The sequence below is a fragment of the Conger conger genome, chromosome 3, assembly GCF_963514075.1.
Source record: "Conger conger chromosome 3, fConCon1.1, whole genome shotgun sequence".
Taxonomy (NCBI): Eukaryota; Metazoa; Chordata; class Actinopteri; order Anguilliformes; family Congridae; genus Conger; species Conger conger.
In genome coordinates, this window is record NC_083762.1 from 58,206,812 (window position 1) to 58,224,053 (window position 17,242).

At 42.7% G+C, this 17,242-nt stretch overlaps 1 protein-coding gene across 1 annotated transcript; it reads right to left on the bottom strand.

The window, feature by feature from the left end:
* Positions 1-1,115: 1,115 nt before the first annotated feature.
* On the bottom strand, positions 1,116-16,107 carry slx9 (SLX9 ribosome biogenesis factor). Its single transcript, XM_061235560.1, has 6 exons — positions 15,684-16,107; positions 14,618-14,732; positions 8,943-9,011; positions 4,306-4,465; positions 2,354-2,422; positions 1,116-1,707 (listed from the first exon to the last, which is right to left on the bottom strand). Exons 1-6 carry the CDS (start codon positions 15,906-15,908, stop codon positions 1,587-1,589), a joined length of 759 nt encoding a protein of 252 aa, XP_061091544.1. The 5' UTR covers positions 15,909-16,107; the 3' UTR covers positions 1,116-1,586.
* Between the last annotated feature and the right edge of the window lie 1,135 nt (positions 16,108-17,242).

Genomic DNA, 17,242 nt, shown 5'->3' on the forward strand with positions numbered 1-17,242 from the left:
GTAAGCGCTTTATGAAAAGGTAATTGCATCCAATATTTCCACCACAAGCTTAAGCATAATCCCCCTTTTAATGCAATAACCTCTCAGAGAAGCGAGGACATCACAAATACACACTTCTCTTTACATAAATCCACACCAATCATTAATCCATCCCTATTCAGAGATGATATTACTCAAGGCTGTATAAAAAGGCAGATTATCCTTGTGCTGGTCACCCACGGAGAGCCTACAGACGAGTGTTTATCGGTCAGACACAGAACTAGTTCTGTGATGAATAGCTAATGAGGACCGATGGCCTTGGATAGTGCTGGGAATTCCAGCACTCCAATTAACACCCCAGCCCCAAACAGGGCATGGTGTTTCTATGGGAATGCTTCCATGCTCTCTTCGGTGCATGGTACTGTACTATTGTACTATTATGCCTGAGTCATTACATTACATTACATTATTGGCATTTGGCAGACGCTCTTATCAAGAGCGACATACAGTTGATTAGACTAAGCAGGAGACAATCCTCCCCTGGAGCAATGCTGGGTTAAGGGCCTTGCTCAAGGGCCAACGGCTGTGCAGATCTTATTGTGGCTACACCGGGATTAGAACCACTGACCTAGCGTGTCCGTCACTTACCCTAACCACTATGCTACAGGCTGCCCCATTATCACTGATCCCAGTATTACACCCAAGATCACCATTATCAGAGATCAGTGCTATACCCGAGACCACCATTATCAGTGAGATCAGCATTACACCTGAGAGTCATTACCGCTGAGACTACCATTACCACCGAAAACACCACTGCTTGCGAGGCCAGATTAATTTGCAGCAGCCTCACTGTAAAAGGCTGAGCAGTTTTCCTCCAAGCCTCCCTTGTTCATTTCCTCAGAGAAGAGCCGAGGGGGAACATGGAATAACATTCACACAAACCTCAGCCCGGCACTCTACAGCAGCCCCGCTCCTCGACCCGGCACTCCACTGCCGCCCTTCACGGCTCCGCTTTCAAATGCAATCATTTATTATTCAGCACGCACTTGCATATTATAAAGAAAACATCAAACACATCAGAACAAACTGTAGGAGGACAGAAGATGTTTGAATGAAGCACTGCACAACACTAAGACTTTTAAAATATCTCTCCTTTAATAGAGGGAAAGAAATGAAACAGTGAATGATCACATACACATTTTCTCTCTGTCAAAAACATCATTCAATATTTAGGTCCTTCTTCTTAGAGGACAAAGTCCTTGAAAAAAAAAAACCACTTAGAAAACAGCACAATACTGCGGCTAACACGTCCGGGGTTTATTAATCAACAGCCGTTATTCCGCCACAGTTGCCATCATGGGCTGAGAGAGTTTACAGGAGAATGTTGGCGTTACATACTCTCTTCTGTCAGGCCTTATCCTGGGGGTGTTACGCTAAAAGCTTGAGCCGTGAATGATTGGCGTCTGAGGCAGAGAGAGAGTTACTCATGCGGTTCCCGTGTACTCATTGGAGTCCTTGTTCGGAGGCTATCCCTCCGGCTAGACGCAGCTTCGAGTCCTGCTCCACTACGACTATGAAGCTTGGGCAAGGGGGGGGGGAAGGGGTTAACTCTGCTCCTCTTCCTGTTTCAGCTTCTTCCTCAGGTGTTCACCAATGGCAGCCAGAGGGTTGGTCTTACTAGTGGGGTTTTTCACAGCTTCGCTAAACCTGGCAATCTCAGTCTCCCTGAAAGAAAAAGAAAATATTTACAGTACTAAGCACCCTAGATGTTTTTAAATATAGAGATTGGTCTTAGATATTTTTATATTGTTTTTTGTATTAGTGTGTCAGTAGATTTTTGGGGAAATTTGAGAATTCCAATCATTCATTTGCAAATGTTTTGTATAAAAAATACTTTTTTTTTACCCGGATAGCCTGAAGCAAGCTAAGACAGCTAAAGTCTGTAGAATAACGGTTGCAAGTTCTGCAATATGTTTGGTACATCCGAGCAGCCAATTTTCTTATAAAAAACTGAAGGACAGTGCACCCAAGATTTGATTTAGCGTTTAACTGTTCACTGCTCTTTAAATTACATTTTACAATATTTTAAATGGTTTATTTCATTATTTTTGAAAGCATCTTTGGTTTACAGAATTTCTTGACATGTGCCGAAGACTTTGGCACAGTACTCTATATGGTTATTAAAAATGCAAAAATATGCAAGAACGTCCAGGTTTCAAGGTCTAGTGACACTGGAGCAGCCACAGTGGAACAGTGACACTGGACCAGCCACAGTAGAGCAGTGACACTGGCAGAGCCAGCCCACAATGCACTGCTCTCTGCCAGATACTGTGCTCGCAGAGATGCCACTACACTCCCTATGCTGACTTACATTAGCTTGCGTTTCTGAGCTGGTTTCATCAAACTGAAATCTGTGGGGTCTGGCTTCTTCTTCACAGGGCTGGGGAGGAGGAGAGAGAGAGAGAAAGAGAGAGAGAGGGGTATAGAGAAGGGATGAAGATGGAGAGATGTGAAAGGGAGAGAATTGCACATACTTATAAAAAGTTTTTTTAAATGCTAGCAGCACACACAGCCTGCAAATTAACACAAGTAGTAAAACATTTTTTATTAACATTCATGTGCAAAGATGTTAATCATGTCTCTAAAGGTAGTTTCGGAGCAGCCCACAAGAATGCGATGGTGGTCTGCGTGTAGAAGAACGCTTCCGGCTTAACTGAACATGCAGCGACAAGCACGCTTTGGTTCCGCTCACTGCGTACTCTCCGCCTCTTGTGTAAATTTCAACCTCATCGCTCAGTTCCCCCAAGACAGATAAGTCTTACGCAGTCAACTAACTGGGTCTTCAAGAAGCTAATTTGGCCACATAAAGAAGGGCCAGAATAAGCACAATGCAATATTCTCAATGTAGCTAGATTTTGTATTATAGTGAATATTATCACTGTACCGCCCAGTACAAACCACGCAAGGATAGACAAGGCCCCCTGCCATGGAGTGGTGTCCATTTTAAAGATACTGTTGTCTGAGCTCAACTCAATTAAAAACGACTCCCCATTTTGGGGGCTCAGTGACGGGCGTCAGTGGGACTAGCAAGAGTAAAATGGAAGCAGTTTAATGTTTCGACCGCAGCACTCGCCCGACCCAAATCTTATTTTCCTTCTCTGAGATAAATGTGTTTTCACTGCTCCACTGTCGAGCGCTGTTATCGATTGTCCTATGCTTCCGGTGCTGGCCAAGGATTTTACAGGTCGAACAGAACTATAAAAGGTTTATGAGCTAATCTGAGGAATGAACTAAGATGATTCTACACACTGTAAAGATTTCTACAGCATTTATATTTCTGTTGAACAAAACAAAAATAATAAGGGAATAATACCTGGAAATGTTTACTGGGGTCGAGTTGGGAACAGAAACGGACCGGCCGTGTCATGTTTCGTCAGTATCACGGTAAAGGGAGACCCACTGAATCAAACATGAAGCCGTGGCAGTGCTGCCTGAGTTCAACGAGCGTTCGAACGGCACCACACAGGACCATCTCCCTCTCAGCACCTGCAGGTGGCGACCTGTGCCACTGGTACATCTCTCCAAAGTACCGACATGACGGAAAGGCCCATCCAGGTCAAATGGAATGCAGGAAGGAAGTTTGTAAAAACAACTAAGCAGCCACAGAACCAGTTTGCGACGGGCAGGTAGGAGGGCTGGCATTCTGCCTTCATGTCTTGGCATAGAGAGGTGAATGCGAGACGACTGGACCTGATCCCAGGTCAACACACACACTGTTCTGCTCAAAGACGTGGAGAGCTAACGACTGCGCAATCTGCACCTTGAATCCATTTTACACCAGTCTGTAATGGGACTGAACAGTGGTTTCTATCAAAGAGCCACGTTTTACAGATATGTGCCTCAGTAAGAAAAATGAATTAATAAAAAAGTAACAGTATGGGTTTAGGGTGACTTACCTAAACCCTAAACCAGAGGTGCCCAAGCAAGTGCAGTGGGGGATAGAGAGTGTGCAGGTTTTCATTCCAACCAAGCTCCGAACCTGCTGATTACACTAATCAGTCTCCTCCGATCTGGCTGAAGGTCTGTTAATTAGTGAAATCAGCAGGTGTTGTGATTGGTTGGAACGGAAACCAGCACACTCTTGGCCCTCCGTGGTACTCTTCAGCACGGCAGCAAACGTTTATTATGACAAGACTGCAGACTTGCACTCAAACACCCACACATGCACTCGCACCGATACAGAGACACAGAAACACAGAGACATCACAGCCCAGATATTCAATGTACAGTTCTGGCTGCACATCCCCCCCAAGAGGTACTCACACCCTGGCCTTCCGGTGTGTGGACGTTCTGCTGCTGCTGACCAGCTGGGACAGCTCTGGCAGGGCGTCGGCCAGGGGACGCATGTCCCCCACTACGGGCGTGGCCTTCCTGCGGGCCTGCGCCACCTGCTGCTCCCTCGCCCGCGTGATCGCGTTGATCTCTGTGGCACGAGAGAAAGAGCCACCGAGAGTTAATACCGGAGTCTCTAAACTCTAAAACCAGGCCCTCCTATCTCCAAACATGGGTCTCCACCACCCAAATACCAGGCCCTACTCCACCCAAACACCAGAGCCTCCACCGCCCCAACACCAGGCCCTCCTACACCCCAAGACCTCCTCTCCTCTACTCCAAAACCTGACTCTCCTCCTCCCCAACACCAGGCCCACCTTCTCCCCAACACCAGGGCCTCCTCCACCGCAACATCAGCGTGTTCATCAGAGCACCATTATACACATTAAGACTGCCTCAGTTAAAGCCAAAAAAAACAGTGCCCCCTGCTGTTGGAGTCAGCTGCATTTTTAGGTGACAGTGGGAACCTCTCAGCTCCAAGCATAGAACAGCCTGACATCGGTTGGAGGATAGAACCACCTTAAACAATCCAGACGCTCTTTCGTGGGTTTTAATTAGGCTGGAATGGGGCCCGAGTCTTTATTAAAGTATGTCTACCCATCTGTCATCACTAGCACTCCGTTCCAGCACCATGAGAGCGCATTACGGACTGGGCTTTCAGTCCTACACCATCAAGCAAGCAAACAAGCACTCACACTCACATAAGGATTCCCAAATAATTCTGTGTCATTACTGAGGGGACAAGCTGCAGGTGATGTAATGGTGAGAAGCATGATTAAAATTCTTGGTTGTTTTTAGATTATGACCTTAGCGAGAGGAACAGTGCATTCTATTGTTTCTACTAATGCTGCTGTCCTAACAGTCAGAGATACAGTGCATCCGGATAGTGTTCACAGCGCTTCACTTTTCCCACATTTTGTTATGTTACAGCCTTATTCCAAAATGGAATAAATTCATTTTTTTCCTCAAAATTCTACACACAACACCCCATAATGACAACATGAAAGAAGTTTTTTATTTATTTATTTATTTATTTTTTTTATTTTTTTTTTTTTTGCAAATTTATTAAAAATAAAAATGTAAGAAAACACATGTACATAAGTATTCACAGCCTTTGTTCAATACTTTGTTGATGCACCTTTGGCAGCAATTACTGCCTCAAGTCTTTTTGAATATGATGCCACAAACTTGGCACACCTATCTTTGGGCAGTTTCGCCCATTCCTCTTTGCAGCACCTCTCAAGCTCCATCAGGTTGGATGGGGAGCGTCGGTGCACAGCCATTTTCAGATCTCTCCAGAGATGTTAAATCGGATTCAAGTCTGGGCTCTGGCTGGGCCACTCAAGGATATTCCCAGAGTTGTCCTGAAGCCACTCCTTTGATATCTTGGCTGTGTGCTTAGGGTCGTTGTCCTGCTGAAAGATGAACCGTCTGAGGTCAAGAGCGCTCTGGAGCAGGTTTTCATCCAGGATGTCTCTGTACATTGCTGCATTCATCTTTCCCTCAATCCTGACTAGTCTCCCAGTTCCTGCCGCTGAAAAACATCCCCACAGTATGATGCTACCACCACCATGCCTCACTGTAGGGATGGTATTGGCCAGGTGATGAGTGGTGCCTGGTTTCCTCCAAACATGACGCCTGGCATTCATGCCAAAGAGTTCAATCTTTGTCTCATCAGACCAGAGAATTTTGTTTCTCATGGTCTGAGAGTCCTTCAGGTGCCTTTTGGCAAACTCCTGGCGGGCTGCCATGTGCCTTTTACTAAGGAGTGGCTTCCGTGTGGCCACTCTAACATACAGGGCTGATTGGTGGATTGCTGCAGAGATGGTTGTCCTTCTGGAAGGTTCTCCTCTCTCCACAGAGGAACGCTGGAGCTCTGACAGACTGACCATTGGGTTCTTGGTCACCTCCCTGACTAAGGCCCTTCTCCCCCGATTGCTCAGTTTAGACGGGCGGCCAGCTCTAGGAAGAGTCCTGGTGGTTCCAAACTTCTTCCATTTACAGATGATGAAGGCCACTGTGCTCATTGGGACCTTCAAAGCAGCAGAAATGTTTCTGTACCCTTCCCCAGATTTGTGCCTCGAGACAATCCTGTCTCGGAGGTCTACAGACAATTCCTTTGACTTCATGCTTGGTTTGTGCTCCGACATGCACTGTCAACTGTGGGACCTTATATAGACAGGTGTGTGCCTTTCCAAATCATGTCCAATCAACTGAATTTACCACAGGTGGACTCCAATTAAGCTGTAGAAACATCTCAAGGTTGATCAGTGGAAACAGGATGCACCTGAGCTCAATTTTGAGCTTCATGGCAAAGGCTGTGAATACTTATGTACATGTGATTTCTTAGTTTTTTATTTTGAATAAATTTGCTAAAATTTTGGAATAAGGCTGTAACATAACAAAATGTGGAAAAAGTGAAGCGCTGTGAATACTTTCCGGATGCACTGTATCCTAATCTAGGCCTGCAATTTATGGGCCGTACCTCCTGCAGAGTTTGTCATTGGAGAAACACCAAACTTTGAATGCAATCTGTAACATTCAACATACAAGTCAATACAGATAATGATTTCTGAACCTGGACATTTGAAATCTACACTACTGTTAAAAGCAGTTTCCAGATTCAAGCGGAAACCAACAGTGTGATTTTGGTTTATTATGGATATGTAGATGAAGATTGCGACTGTCCAGATTTGACAATAATTTGTCTACAAAGATCACCTCTGTTGTTGGAAACAGAAGAAAAAGGTTTATTTTGTATTTTTTTAAGGTATTCAATAGCTAAGCGGGATTACCTCCTAATGCATTCATGTTTGGACTCATTCAAAAAATCCTTAGTCTGGCTAAGGTCTTTAAGATGGCTGCAGGAACAAGTTTGTGTGGTAGAAGTTGGGAATTTTTGGTGAAAAATGATTTTCCATTTTATTTTGGTGGTGGTTCCTTGCTTGTGCATTTGCAACGTCCGAGTTTCTAGCCTGTTTGTCTTGTTCCTGTGGCACTGAAAGTAGAAGAGGGTAATAGTCTGGAATGGTCTAGCTTATTAGTCTCTATCTCTCTTTCCTGGTAATGTCTTCTGTGTAGTAAATTAGAAATACTGAGCCTACATTCAATAAAGAATGTACTGTATGATTTTTATTAATCATTCCAACTGCCTGCATTTTAATTAATTCTTAGGATGTGATATAGAGTTTGTTTTGGTTTGTGGGTTGATGCGACCAATTTACAATAGACTGACCTATTAAAGAATTTGGCAATTGAATTGATAATTGTCATTCTCAATAATAATAATAATAATTCACTTAAATCACATTAAATATATTTCATACAGAGGTTAAGTGAGGGGTTCTAGCACACAATACCATTTGTGTTCAGTATTCAGAGTGCTGAACATCTTAAAAAGGGCATTGATTTTTGGAACCGCCAGATTCAGTATTTTACTTAATCCTCGCTTCCCCGACAGCCTGAAAATCAGCCCGACTGCGGAGTGACGTGCAGTACGTTCAGAGCAAGCATGCGATGAATGCAAATGCAAGGTTGAAAAAATACCCAAACATCCCTGCAGCACAGGCTTCTGGGAAATTAAGTGATTTTGTTAATTTCGCAGATGCCTGAACTGAGAGACGTACTGAGAGCCTGGGGAAAAGCTGAATTCCAGAACTTTCTGATGAAAGTTCATGTCCTCAAACTCGGGCGTGGGGGAAACCACCACATTTTCTTAGGTATAGCTACGCATGCCATGAAAATGTGGGGCATTCCATGTCAATTCAACACACTTTTGGACTGCATCGTCACATATTTTAATGAGATTTGGCATGCTGATTATGCTCATTTGGAACCAAAACTACCTGGAACCAAAACTAAACTGGTCTCGGACTCTTAATATGGGAGATATGAAACAAACGTTGCACTAATTAGTGCCCCCAATGACTTTGACTTGCGATATCTCTCACCAGTTAAGTTATAATGTCAACGCCAGCTCCAGAAGATGCAGTCTTGGATATTTGAGTCATTGCTGAGATATCATTACTTATCTGAAGCAGTATCACACTGTTTTGGATCACTAAATGTGCGTTGTGTGAAGACCTATCAATAATGCTAGTTGCCCATGAGAAAAGAAAATTAGGGCTGGATTTGTATTCACCTATACAGTGATATAAGAACCATTTCTCGATGACCTACAGTAATGGTGTAACAGAGATATCACGAGTCAAAGTCATTCAAATCTGTGACGAAGCAGTCCAAAAGTTCAATTGAGATGGAATGACCCATGTTCATACTGTACTGTCACGTAAATGATTACATAGAGGCAAACTGAGTTGAATCAATAGGCACATAACTGGTGAAGGTGTGGACCCATAACCACTAAAACTAACCATATGGTAGATAATGAAGACAAAGCCAAGCCTGCACTGGGTTAACTACAGTGGTTCTCAAACTCGGTCCTGGGGACCCTGTGAATGCTGGTTTTTGTTACTTGCTCAATCTAGGTCAATTAAGGCTGTTGAACAAATGTTTAAGTTCTTGTATAGCCTTTTCCGGAAATGTTTCAACACCTAGCACATACTCACTGTTGAGCCACCTCTCTCTGCGGTCTTTCATCTTCTCTTTTTTCTTCTGTTGCTGCTTCTTCTCCGTTCCTGAAAGAGACACATTTGCAGGGTTACTTCCTTGAACAAAACACTGAGAACATGGAAGGCCCAGCTTCGTTCGTGCGTGTGAGGCTGCCTGCTGGGCCGGAACAGTAATTATGTGGTTTATGGAAACTGCAGTGAATCTGTGCCTTTAATTTTTGCAACAATATCTCTGAACAGGAACATTCAGTGGTATAAAGTCTATTCCCTCAGCCCGACCACTGTTAAGTTTTTTTATTTAGTTACTCAGATATATATTATGAATGTTGTTGCACTTAATGTACACACTACAGTTCTGCTTCTTTTTCTCTCATGGGACTGAAAAACCTCTTTGGAGCGACTCCTTTAGCAGAGGAAAAGATGGAGCACATCTGAGCTTCATTTGATGTGAAAGAATAATTTACATTATTGATGTTAAAGCTAATATGTGCACAGATGCATTAAAAGTTAGGAGTTAATGTTTCATGCAATTCTCTCCCACCCCCGAAAAGCGTGCAATGACAGCATCGCTGGAGAATACAGTAGCTACAAGCTAGGTGGCTAACGGAACCATATCCATATTTGCCACCAAAAATAAAGACTCATCTTCAAACAACTGCAGCTGAAGAACAGCAGCTGAGACTCTCCGCCCTTCTGCCTACAGCAAGCTCTGGCATTCGGAGGAGAACAAGATCGATACTTCAGGATCACGGTGACTTTGGAAAAAGAAGTGCCAGTGTGCTGGCAGCCTCTTTTAGTTCCCTGCAGGGATTGGTTTATAGTGATGCAGCTGTGAGCCCTCAACGGTTCAGAGGATAAAGAATAAACCGGATCTCATGCTGGGAGAATCGCATCAGTACGTCTCCACTCTGGGGGGAGAGATGCGATCGGGGCATTCCATCAGAAATCAATCACTTTCTGACCTCACCCTGTCAGATTTCAACCATTTATTTCATACATTAACATATCAGAGGAAGTTAGAATATGGTTTGATTAACCAGAATGACCAACCCTTCATTAGATGGTGACTACTTTCGCAAATGGGTTTTACCCCAATTCACAGCATGATTTTACTGAAATTACGGATAAAAGCACAGTCACAGAATTGGATCGATAGCAGCAGTCTGTCATTCTTATTACAACACATATAAGTTAATTACAACCCCCTACAGGAATAACAGAACTAATTAACATTAATTGCAGTTCAATCAATAGTGCTTGTTCACTGGTCAGTTCAATTTCACAGTGGACATGGCAGGAATACCCATCACAACAACCTGGACACTTTTTTTGGAGCATTTTTCTTTTTTCTTTTCTTTTTTTAAATACAAAAATAACCCGACTTGGTTACCATGACAACAGAGAGACCAGCATTTCATTGTACTGGCAATTTATCTGTGAAGTGTTCTTTACTTTACAAGAACGTTTAGTGTATCGATATCCATTTTTGTTTCAAAGAGGATATTTTTGTTTCAAAAACAAGCAAGGGAAAATGGTTTTAAGTTCAGTAACGTGCAAAGAGCAGTCTGTTCTAGAGAGAAAGGAAACATTTGTCCAGTCCAGAAATCTTGTGGTTGGACAGAAGAAAATATGAATAAAAATATCTCTATGGAAACCAACGCCCTGACTAACTATGATGGCAACTACATTTCTTTTTGTTTCAAATTTGTGTTTTGGTTTTTCATGGTTCACTGTTCAATTTCCTGGAACTGTGAGCTGTTCATTTGACCTTGTCTAAAGAAACAACAAATCAAAAATACAGTTTTTAAAACACTTCTTTTATACATGTATAGTTTAGTTTCACATCACTACAGTGCCTGTCATAAACACAGGAGAGTCATGGGCATGTGCAAGTATAACATTCACTCTGACAGAAAACAGATGCCTTAATTAACCACCATGTGCCATACTGATACAGTTTTTGAGCATGCAAATGTAATGTTGATGTATCCAGAGGTCACTCTGATCTGATCAATAACAAATGTACACTCTGTTCCAGAGAAGCATCTGCCAACACCCCCCCCCCCCCACCCTCCTGTCACAACAAGCCAGATGGTGATTCTATTAATTATACCATACTGTCCCAATGTGCTGTCGTGCTGTTTGTTTATTAGACTTTCATTTAATTAGGAAGTCTATGTACACAGGGGGATCTGTGCTGCTATTGGTCCAGGGAGAGAGTTCTGTGCTGCTACTGGCACAGTCAATGAGCCATGTGCCGACATTGGCCTGGACACAGAACTATGCACTGCTATTGGTCCAGTCAGAGAGCTCTGTGCTGCTATCGGCCCAGTTAGAGAGCCATGTGCCGCCATTGGTACAGTCAGAGAGCTCTGTGCAGCTACTGGCCTAGAGGCAGGGTTCTGCACTGCTATTGGTTCAGATTGAGAGCTGTGCTGCTACTGGCCTCAGAAATTACTGATCTTCTTAGATTTTCATGCACAACAGTCTAGAGCTTGCAGAGAAAGGTGCGGAAAAACAAAAAACATCCTGCATGCAGAAATGCTGGTCAAAGCTAACAGGAAGGTGACAGTAAAGTAAATAACAACACATTACAACAGTAGTATGGACAAGAGCATCTTTGAACACACAACACGTAAAACCTCTAAGTAGATAGGCTACAGCAGCAAGTCTAATAAATACCTAAAGTGCACAGTGAGTGTATGTTCTATGAGAAAGTCAAACCTACTGAAATAAGGTGAAAATCATGAACTGAATGTTGAGCAGACAACCATGCATGATAAACCGTTTTTTTTTTAATAGAACCAAAAAAAAAAAAAAAAAAAAGAACTGTATTTCTAATCCCTCGCTGGCTGCAACCACACAAATCTGTCTTGCACCACCCCCCCCCCCCACCCCCCAACATCACCAGTGTGTGGGATTCATAGTGAACACGGCCAGCTTGCCTCCCCCCAAATGTGTGGGATTCACAGTCAGAAGAGCACTATCCTATCACAATCCGTTTAGTCCCCAATATGAATACATTCTGTACATCTGGTATAAAGTCGCACGTTGTAAACAGAAACATGCTTAAAAATGTGTTAATACTAACCTAAAAATGGAACTACGGTAAATATTGCAGCATGCTTGAGCAAACAGGACTCGATGGTGGGATTTAACAGCAGGAAACGACAGCAGTGTATCCTGCATGAAGATGATATCGGTATGATACCGAAAAGCTCTCCTCTGCCATCAGCACGACGCTACAAGGATGCCATTTTGGCTCAAACCCCAAAGCTCAACAAAGGTAATCAACACATTACCTTTGGTAGTAAACCCCTGCAGAGCTGAAGAAGAGGGCTTACGGGCCCTCATCGCACTACACATCGCCTGACATAGATTGACTATTGCAGCGATGTTTCTGAAGACAAAGAATGATTTTAGTAAGCTGTGCTGCAGCTACTTAAAACCGCATCACATCCATTTTAACTGGATGTGGCCCCTCAGTTAATCGAAGGAAACGGTTTGACTGAATCTTCAGCTCTTCGGCTGTCGTATCCCACTGCTCTTCATTTAGAGGGCCTGGCAGGGGGTTCAAAATCAGTCCTTCGCCCTACTGTAATTACACGTCCCGGGACCGCTGCTACAAGCAGTGCATGACCAATGAGGGGGGAGTGTTTCCAGGGGAGGAGTACACTCATGAGCCTGCAGCCAATCGGCAGCAAACCTCAGGAATCCGGGGAGGAAAACCACAGAGTATGCTGGAATAACCAGCAACAACCACCCAAATTGTTGAGGAGGAATATTTCCTAATTATTCCAGGGAAGTATCCGGAATACACTCAACAGAACAGTGCAGCCAAGCCCAAAATCAAGCCATGAATTCCCCGCAGCTCTCATCTGCAATCCCTTCGCCTCGGGATAGCCCAGCTTCCACCCCTGCACTCCGACAGAAAAGGACCACATTCGGGTCACGCGCTTGTGTCCCCAGGTTTGGGGCTGGAGACAGAATGCAGAGGCAGAGGGGTAGTCCAGGGTCCAGAAGGTAAAAGTCCTGCCAATGTGTTTCTTCCAACCATGACCACAGCCAGCTGTTTTCACTAAATAGTTCTACCTCCTGGTTGAAAAATTGTGCTAATTAGCAAATCCAGGTGATTGGACCAAAATACTGGGGAGGACCTGGATTTTCTACCTCTGGCGCATGGCAACAGTACGCAAATACAACTCACCACAACCTTCAATGAGACAGCTGCGAACATGCCTTCAAAATGGTAGTCTAGCCTGTCGAAGTGCTCAGAGAGTTCTGCCCAGAGACACAAATTCACTGCTCCTTCCAGTGAATATGCCAGGTGGACATGCTGAGTCTCCCTGACCAGCAGTTAAAGGCATGCAATTAAAAACGTCTGATAAGAGCTTGATGACTCAAAACAAGCACCTTCAGGGATTCAGCACAAGCCCAAAGATGAAGAGACAGGACTTGGAAATGGCATCGGACAGCTGAATTTCTGACAAATACAATGTTGCTGTGCCTGCTCTTCTACTGCCCCCTTGTGGAAAGCTGAGAAAGAGCAAGGCAAGACCGGAGGCACAGCCATAAAGGATTCAACTGATGGAGGAGCTGTATACAAGCTGCACCTAGTAGCTACCAGAGTGAAATATACACTACAGACTGCAGGTGTGAAAGTACAATGTTTTGTCCATGGACAAGACCCATTTTGACTGGAGGTATAAAACACTTACAAGCAATTACAAGCTCTCCCTCACAAACTCTAACCATTCATTCTTAGTCAATGACTTTCCATTTGCTTTTACCTACTTTGAGAGTGGGAATTAAACCTAAAATATATGAAGATCTGGATTTAAACAAATTTTCTCACACAGGATCTAAATGTCAGACAGCATCCTCAGAAACTTTAGATCCTCAGGTTCAGACCTGGCTTTTGCCAAAATGTCCTTGTTTTACTTTGTAAAGCATGTTTATGACAGTTCTTTATACAGAGGGTGACCTGGTGACGTTACTGTGCCTTTACGGTGCTGTCAACCATGAGCAAAGTACTAAATACTGAACTGGAACCAAGTCAATATTTTCAACTTTCTTCATAGTATTAACAGAAGGCTAAATTTTACACTAGAAACTCAAATAGAAATACACATCCTTTGCGGAATTATAATGTAAAATTAGATGAAAATGAACTCTTTGCAGAACCAAGAGAAATACGTCCCTTAAGGATAACCAGCATTTAAGGATTTAAGTTATTTGTATAATACTGCATCGACATCAGTCAAGAAGTAATGCAGTTATTACTCAACAGTTCACCCTGAACTTCCTGATATTAATTTTTGATTACAAAATCAGCTAGTATTCAGTTAGTTTCATGTAAAAAATGATATTTTGTAATTGTGAACCTAATTTCAACATGCATCAGTGTAATTCCACATCAAAATCCAAGTATGTAATAAAATAAAAGGGTAAGTACATGAAATAAAAGGGCAAGTAGCTTAATGTTTCAAAGTTGTGAGAGTCAAAGTTGTGTAGATATTTCTGAAGGAAACCATTAATCACATGGAATACACAGTCTGGCCTTGGGTTCAGTAGTTCAGTACAACAGTTTTAGCCATGGGATCATTTGTGGATAAATTGGTCCAATGACTTTAAAAAAGTATACGGCAGCTAACGCAGCAGAAGAAACAGACCTGCCTGAATGGACATAACGCTGCCGGGCGGGTCTTCATAATTTAGTGTCTGGACGAGAACCTCAGCGCTGATTTTGGTTCCGGCAAAGATGGAGGATGGAAATGGATCCGAACCCTGCAGAGATTAAAAGGACACACAAAGTTTCTCAGTTCACCTTTCAATTTAGTAATTGGGGTCCCAAAGTGACAAAGCTGTGAAAAACTTACCAGCTATTAGCTTTAGAAAATGGTTCCTTCCTCCTTGCTGAGCACTGGCTGCAGAATTAGCCTACCTCCTCAACAAGTGCTGTTTTTTTATGTGTAAAGATATTTAACAACCAATACCCCAAAAGCCACTCGTGAGCGGAAATTGGGGTTTGTGTCAATTTTCGAGTGTCATATATTCGGCATTAGAACTGGGAAAAACATGATCATGTGTATTCTGACAATTTTCTGTCTACTTTCAGATTGCATTGTCAATTTGCATAATACTGCTGAGAAGAAAAGTTATGGTCATTCCAAAATGCTATGTCATGCCATTTGTTTTCAATATTTGATGGCTTACTACCATCAGTACAACTTGATGTTTGGCTTCCAAACTTCAAAGACAAGTAGATATTTTGGTTAAGAACAGCCACAAGCAAAATGAAATCAAATAGATAATTTATTCAGAAAATATACGATGCCAATGTTGTGTCCAGACAGAAAATGACCATGGTTATGAATGACGGGCAAAAATGGCAATTTCATGGATTAAATCTACAACACAATAAAGTGTACAAAGAGTGAAGGGGCCTGAATAGTTTCTCAAGCCACAGCATGTCTAACGTCACAGAATTTAACAAAACGGTAACATTTCTAAATTGCTCCAGACCAGTGTTTGATTGGTTTTATATCCCTCCTATTTCATTTTATGGTGAAATGGGTCTGGGTCTTTACCGTAAAAGAAACAGAACCAGCACATGGCATCATTGGCTGATTCATGTGTATGACTATGAGAGAGCTACACTGACGAAAGAAACGGAAAAAAGCTACAAAAAATGGCCAGCTAGCTAAAATACAGATACATTTCGGTTAATTAACAAACCTTCTCTTTGGCGTCTTCGAGCTTCTGTATCTGGACTGAGGTGCTGCCCACACTTGTTGTTCTGCTTAATTCCAGAAATAAAGATCCTTTTTCCCCTCCTTGGGCTGGTGTCGGCACCGGTCGCTGGCCCAGTGACACTGATGTGCCTCCAGCTTCCCCATCGGAAACAAACTTCACTGCTCCCTGATGCAATTTCTGTCGGGTTCGCTTTATCTTCCCTACCATTTTATCAAGATAGATGCAGTCTGAGGCCAATTCAACAAAGGATCAATTCTTCACTCAGTTGACAAACAATGTTTCTGCGGGATTATGGACATACTGTACTTTCTACAAACGGCGTGATCGCCACAACGGACGAGTGCTACGTTAAATATCGACCGGTCTAGAACATAAACAGTTGTCAGGAGTTCCGGTACACTTTGTTGTTATCCAGACATTATTTACTACCCACATCCAGCAGATGGAGGTAGAACCCGCTAACAAACCTGATAAATCATACCCAATTTGATTCCCCAGGTGGTCACTGCAAAATAGAACAGTTCTCAGTTGTTCTCAGTTGACACAGCTGGTTAAATAAAGGCTAAGCAGGAGGCTCAGTAGTGGCACAGAACTTGTGGGAGGCAATGGAAAGAATAAACAGGAATAGATAATTAGCTGTGGGTAGCAGACAAAGATAAAGCATGGAGGTGCCAATATATGACCCCACCAGGAGTTTCCTAGCATAACTACTAGGACAGAGACATAGAATCCACATAGTAGACATGAGATAGGCAAGAAACCTACCCACCCCCAATATACTGCTTGTGAAAATGGGTTCACAGCTGTTTATAAGTGGCTGTTGACACTATTCCTGATCACTTCCTGAGCACCAGTTCTATGTCGAGACCATAACAGCTGCTGTTATAAAGGTGCAGTGGGTAGGAGTTCATTTTCAGATGTCTCCTTTAAATAGCTACCATTAGCCTACTAAGCATCAAAATAACAATTTCCCACTTCAGAATGAACCGTTCAAAAAGAAACTCAAGTTTCAAAAAGAAATTCCAAGTTCCAAAAGAAACTGTAACATAGTATTTATGGTTAGTATTTATGTTTATATGTGTGTGGTAATATATGGTAACATAACAGGTGCTTTTCGTGGTATATATGTACTGTAATTCAGAATAAAGGTACATAGGGTATAAAGTGAAGGAATAAGCAGAGTCATGTTTATGATTTGTTTGCAATAATTTGGCAAAAAAAATTGCATTTATTGAATGTTACACCGGCCCATCACTAAAACAGAACAAGTTTGCAGTACAACAACCTTCAATACACTGGTCATATGGCCTGGCTTAAATAGCCTCAGCCTTGACACACATCTTATCTGTGAGGTCCTTCTCTTTCTTACAGGATGACATAGGGCTTGTTTAATCAATATTACGTGAATGCTTAACTATGCATACAGAACAAACCTGAACCTATCAAAAATATATTGTGCATTCCATATATGGCAGAAAGATTGAAATGTAGTAATCAGTAATCAGTTTACACTTGAAATGGAGAAGCATGCATGCAAAGCA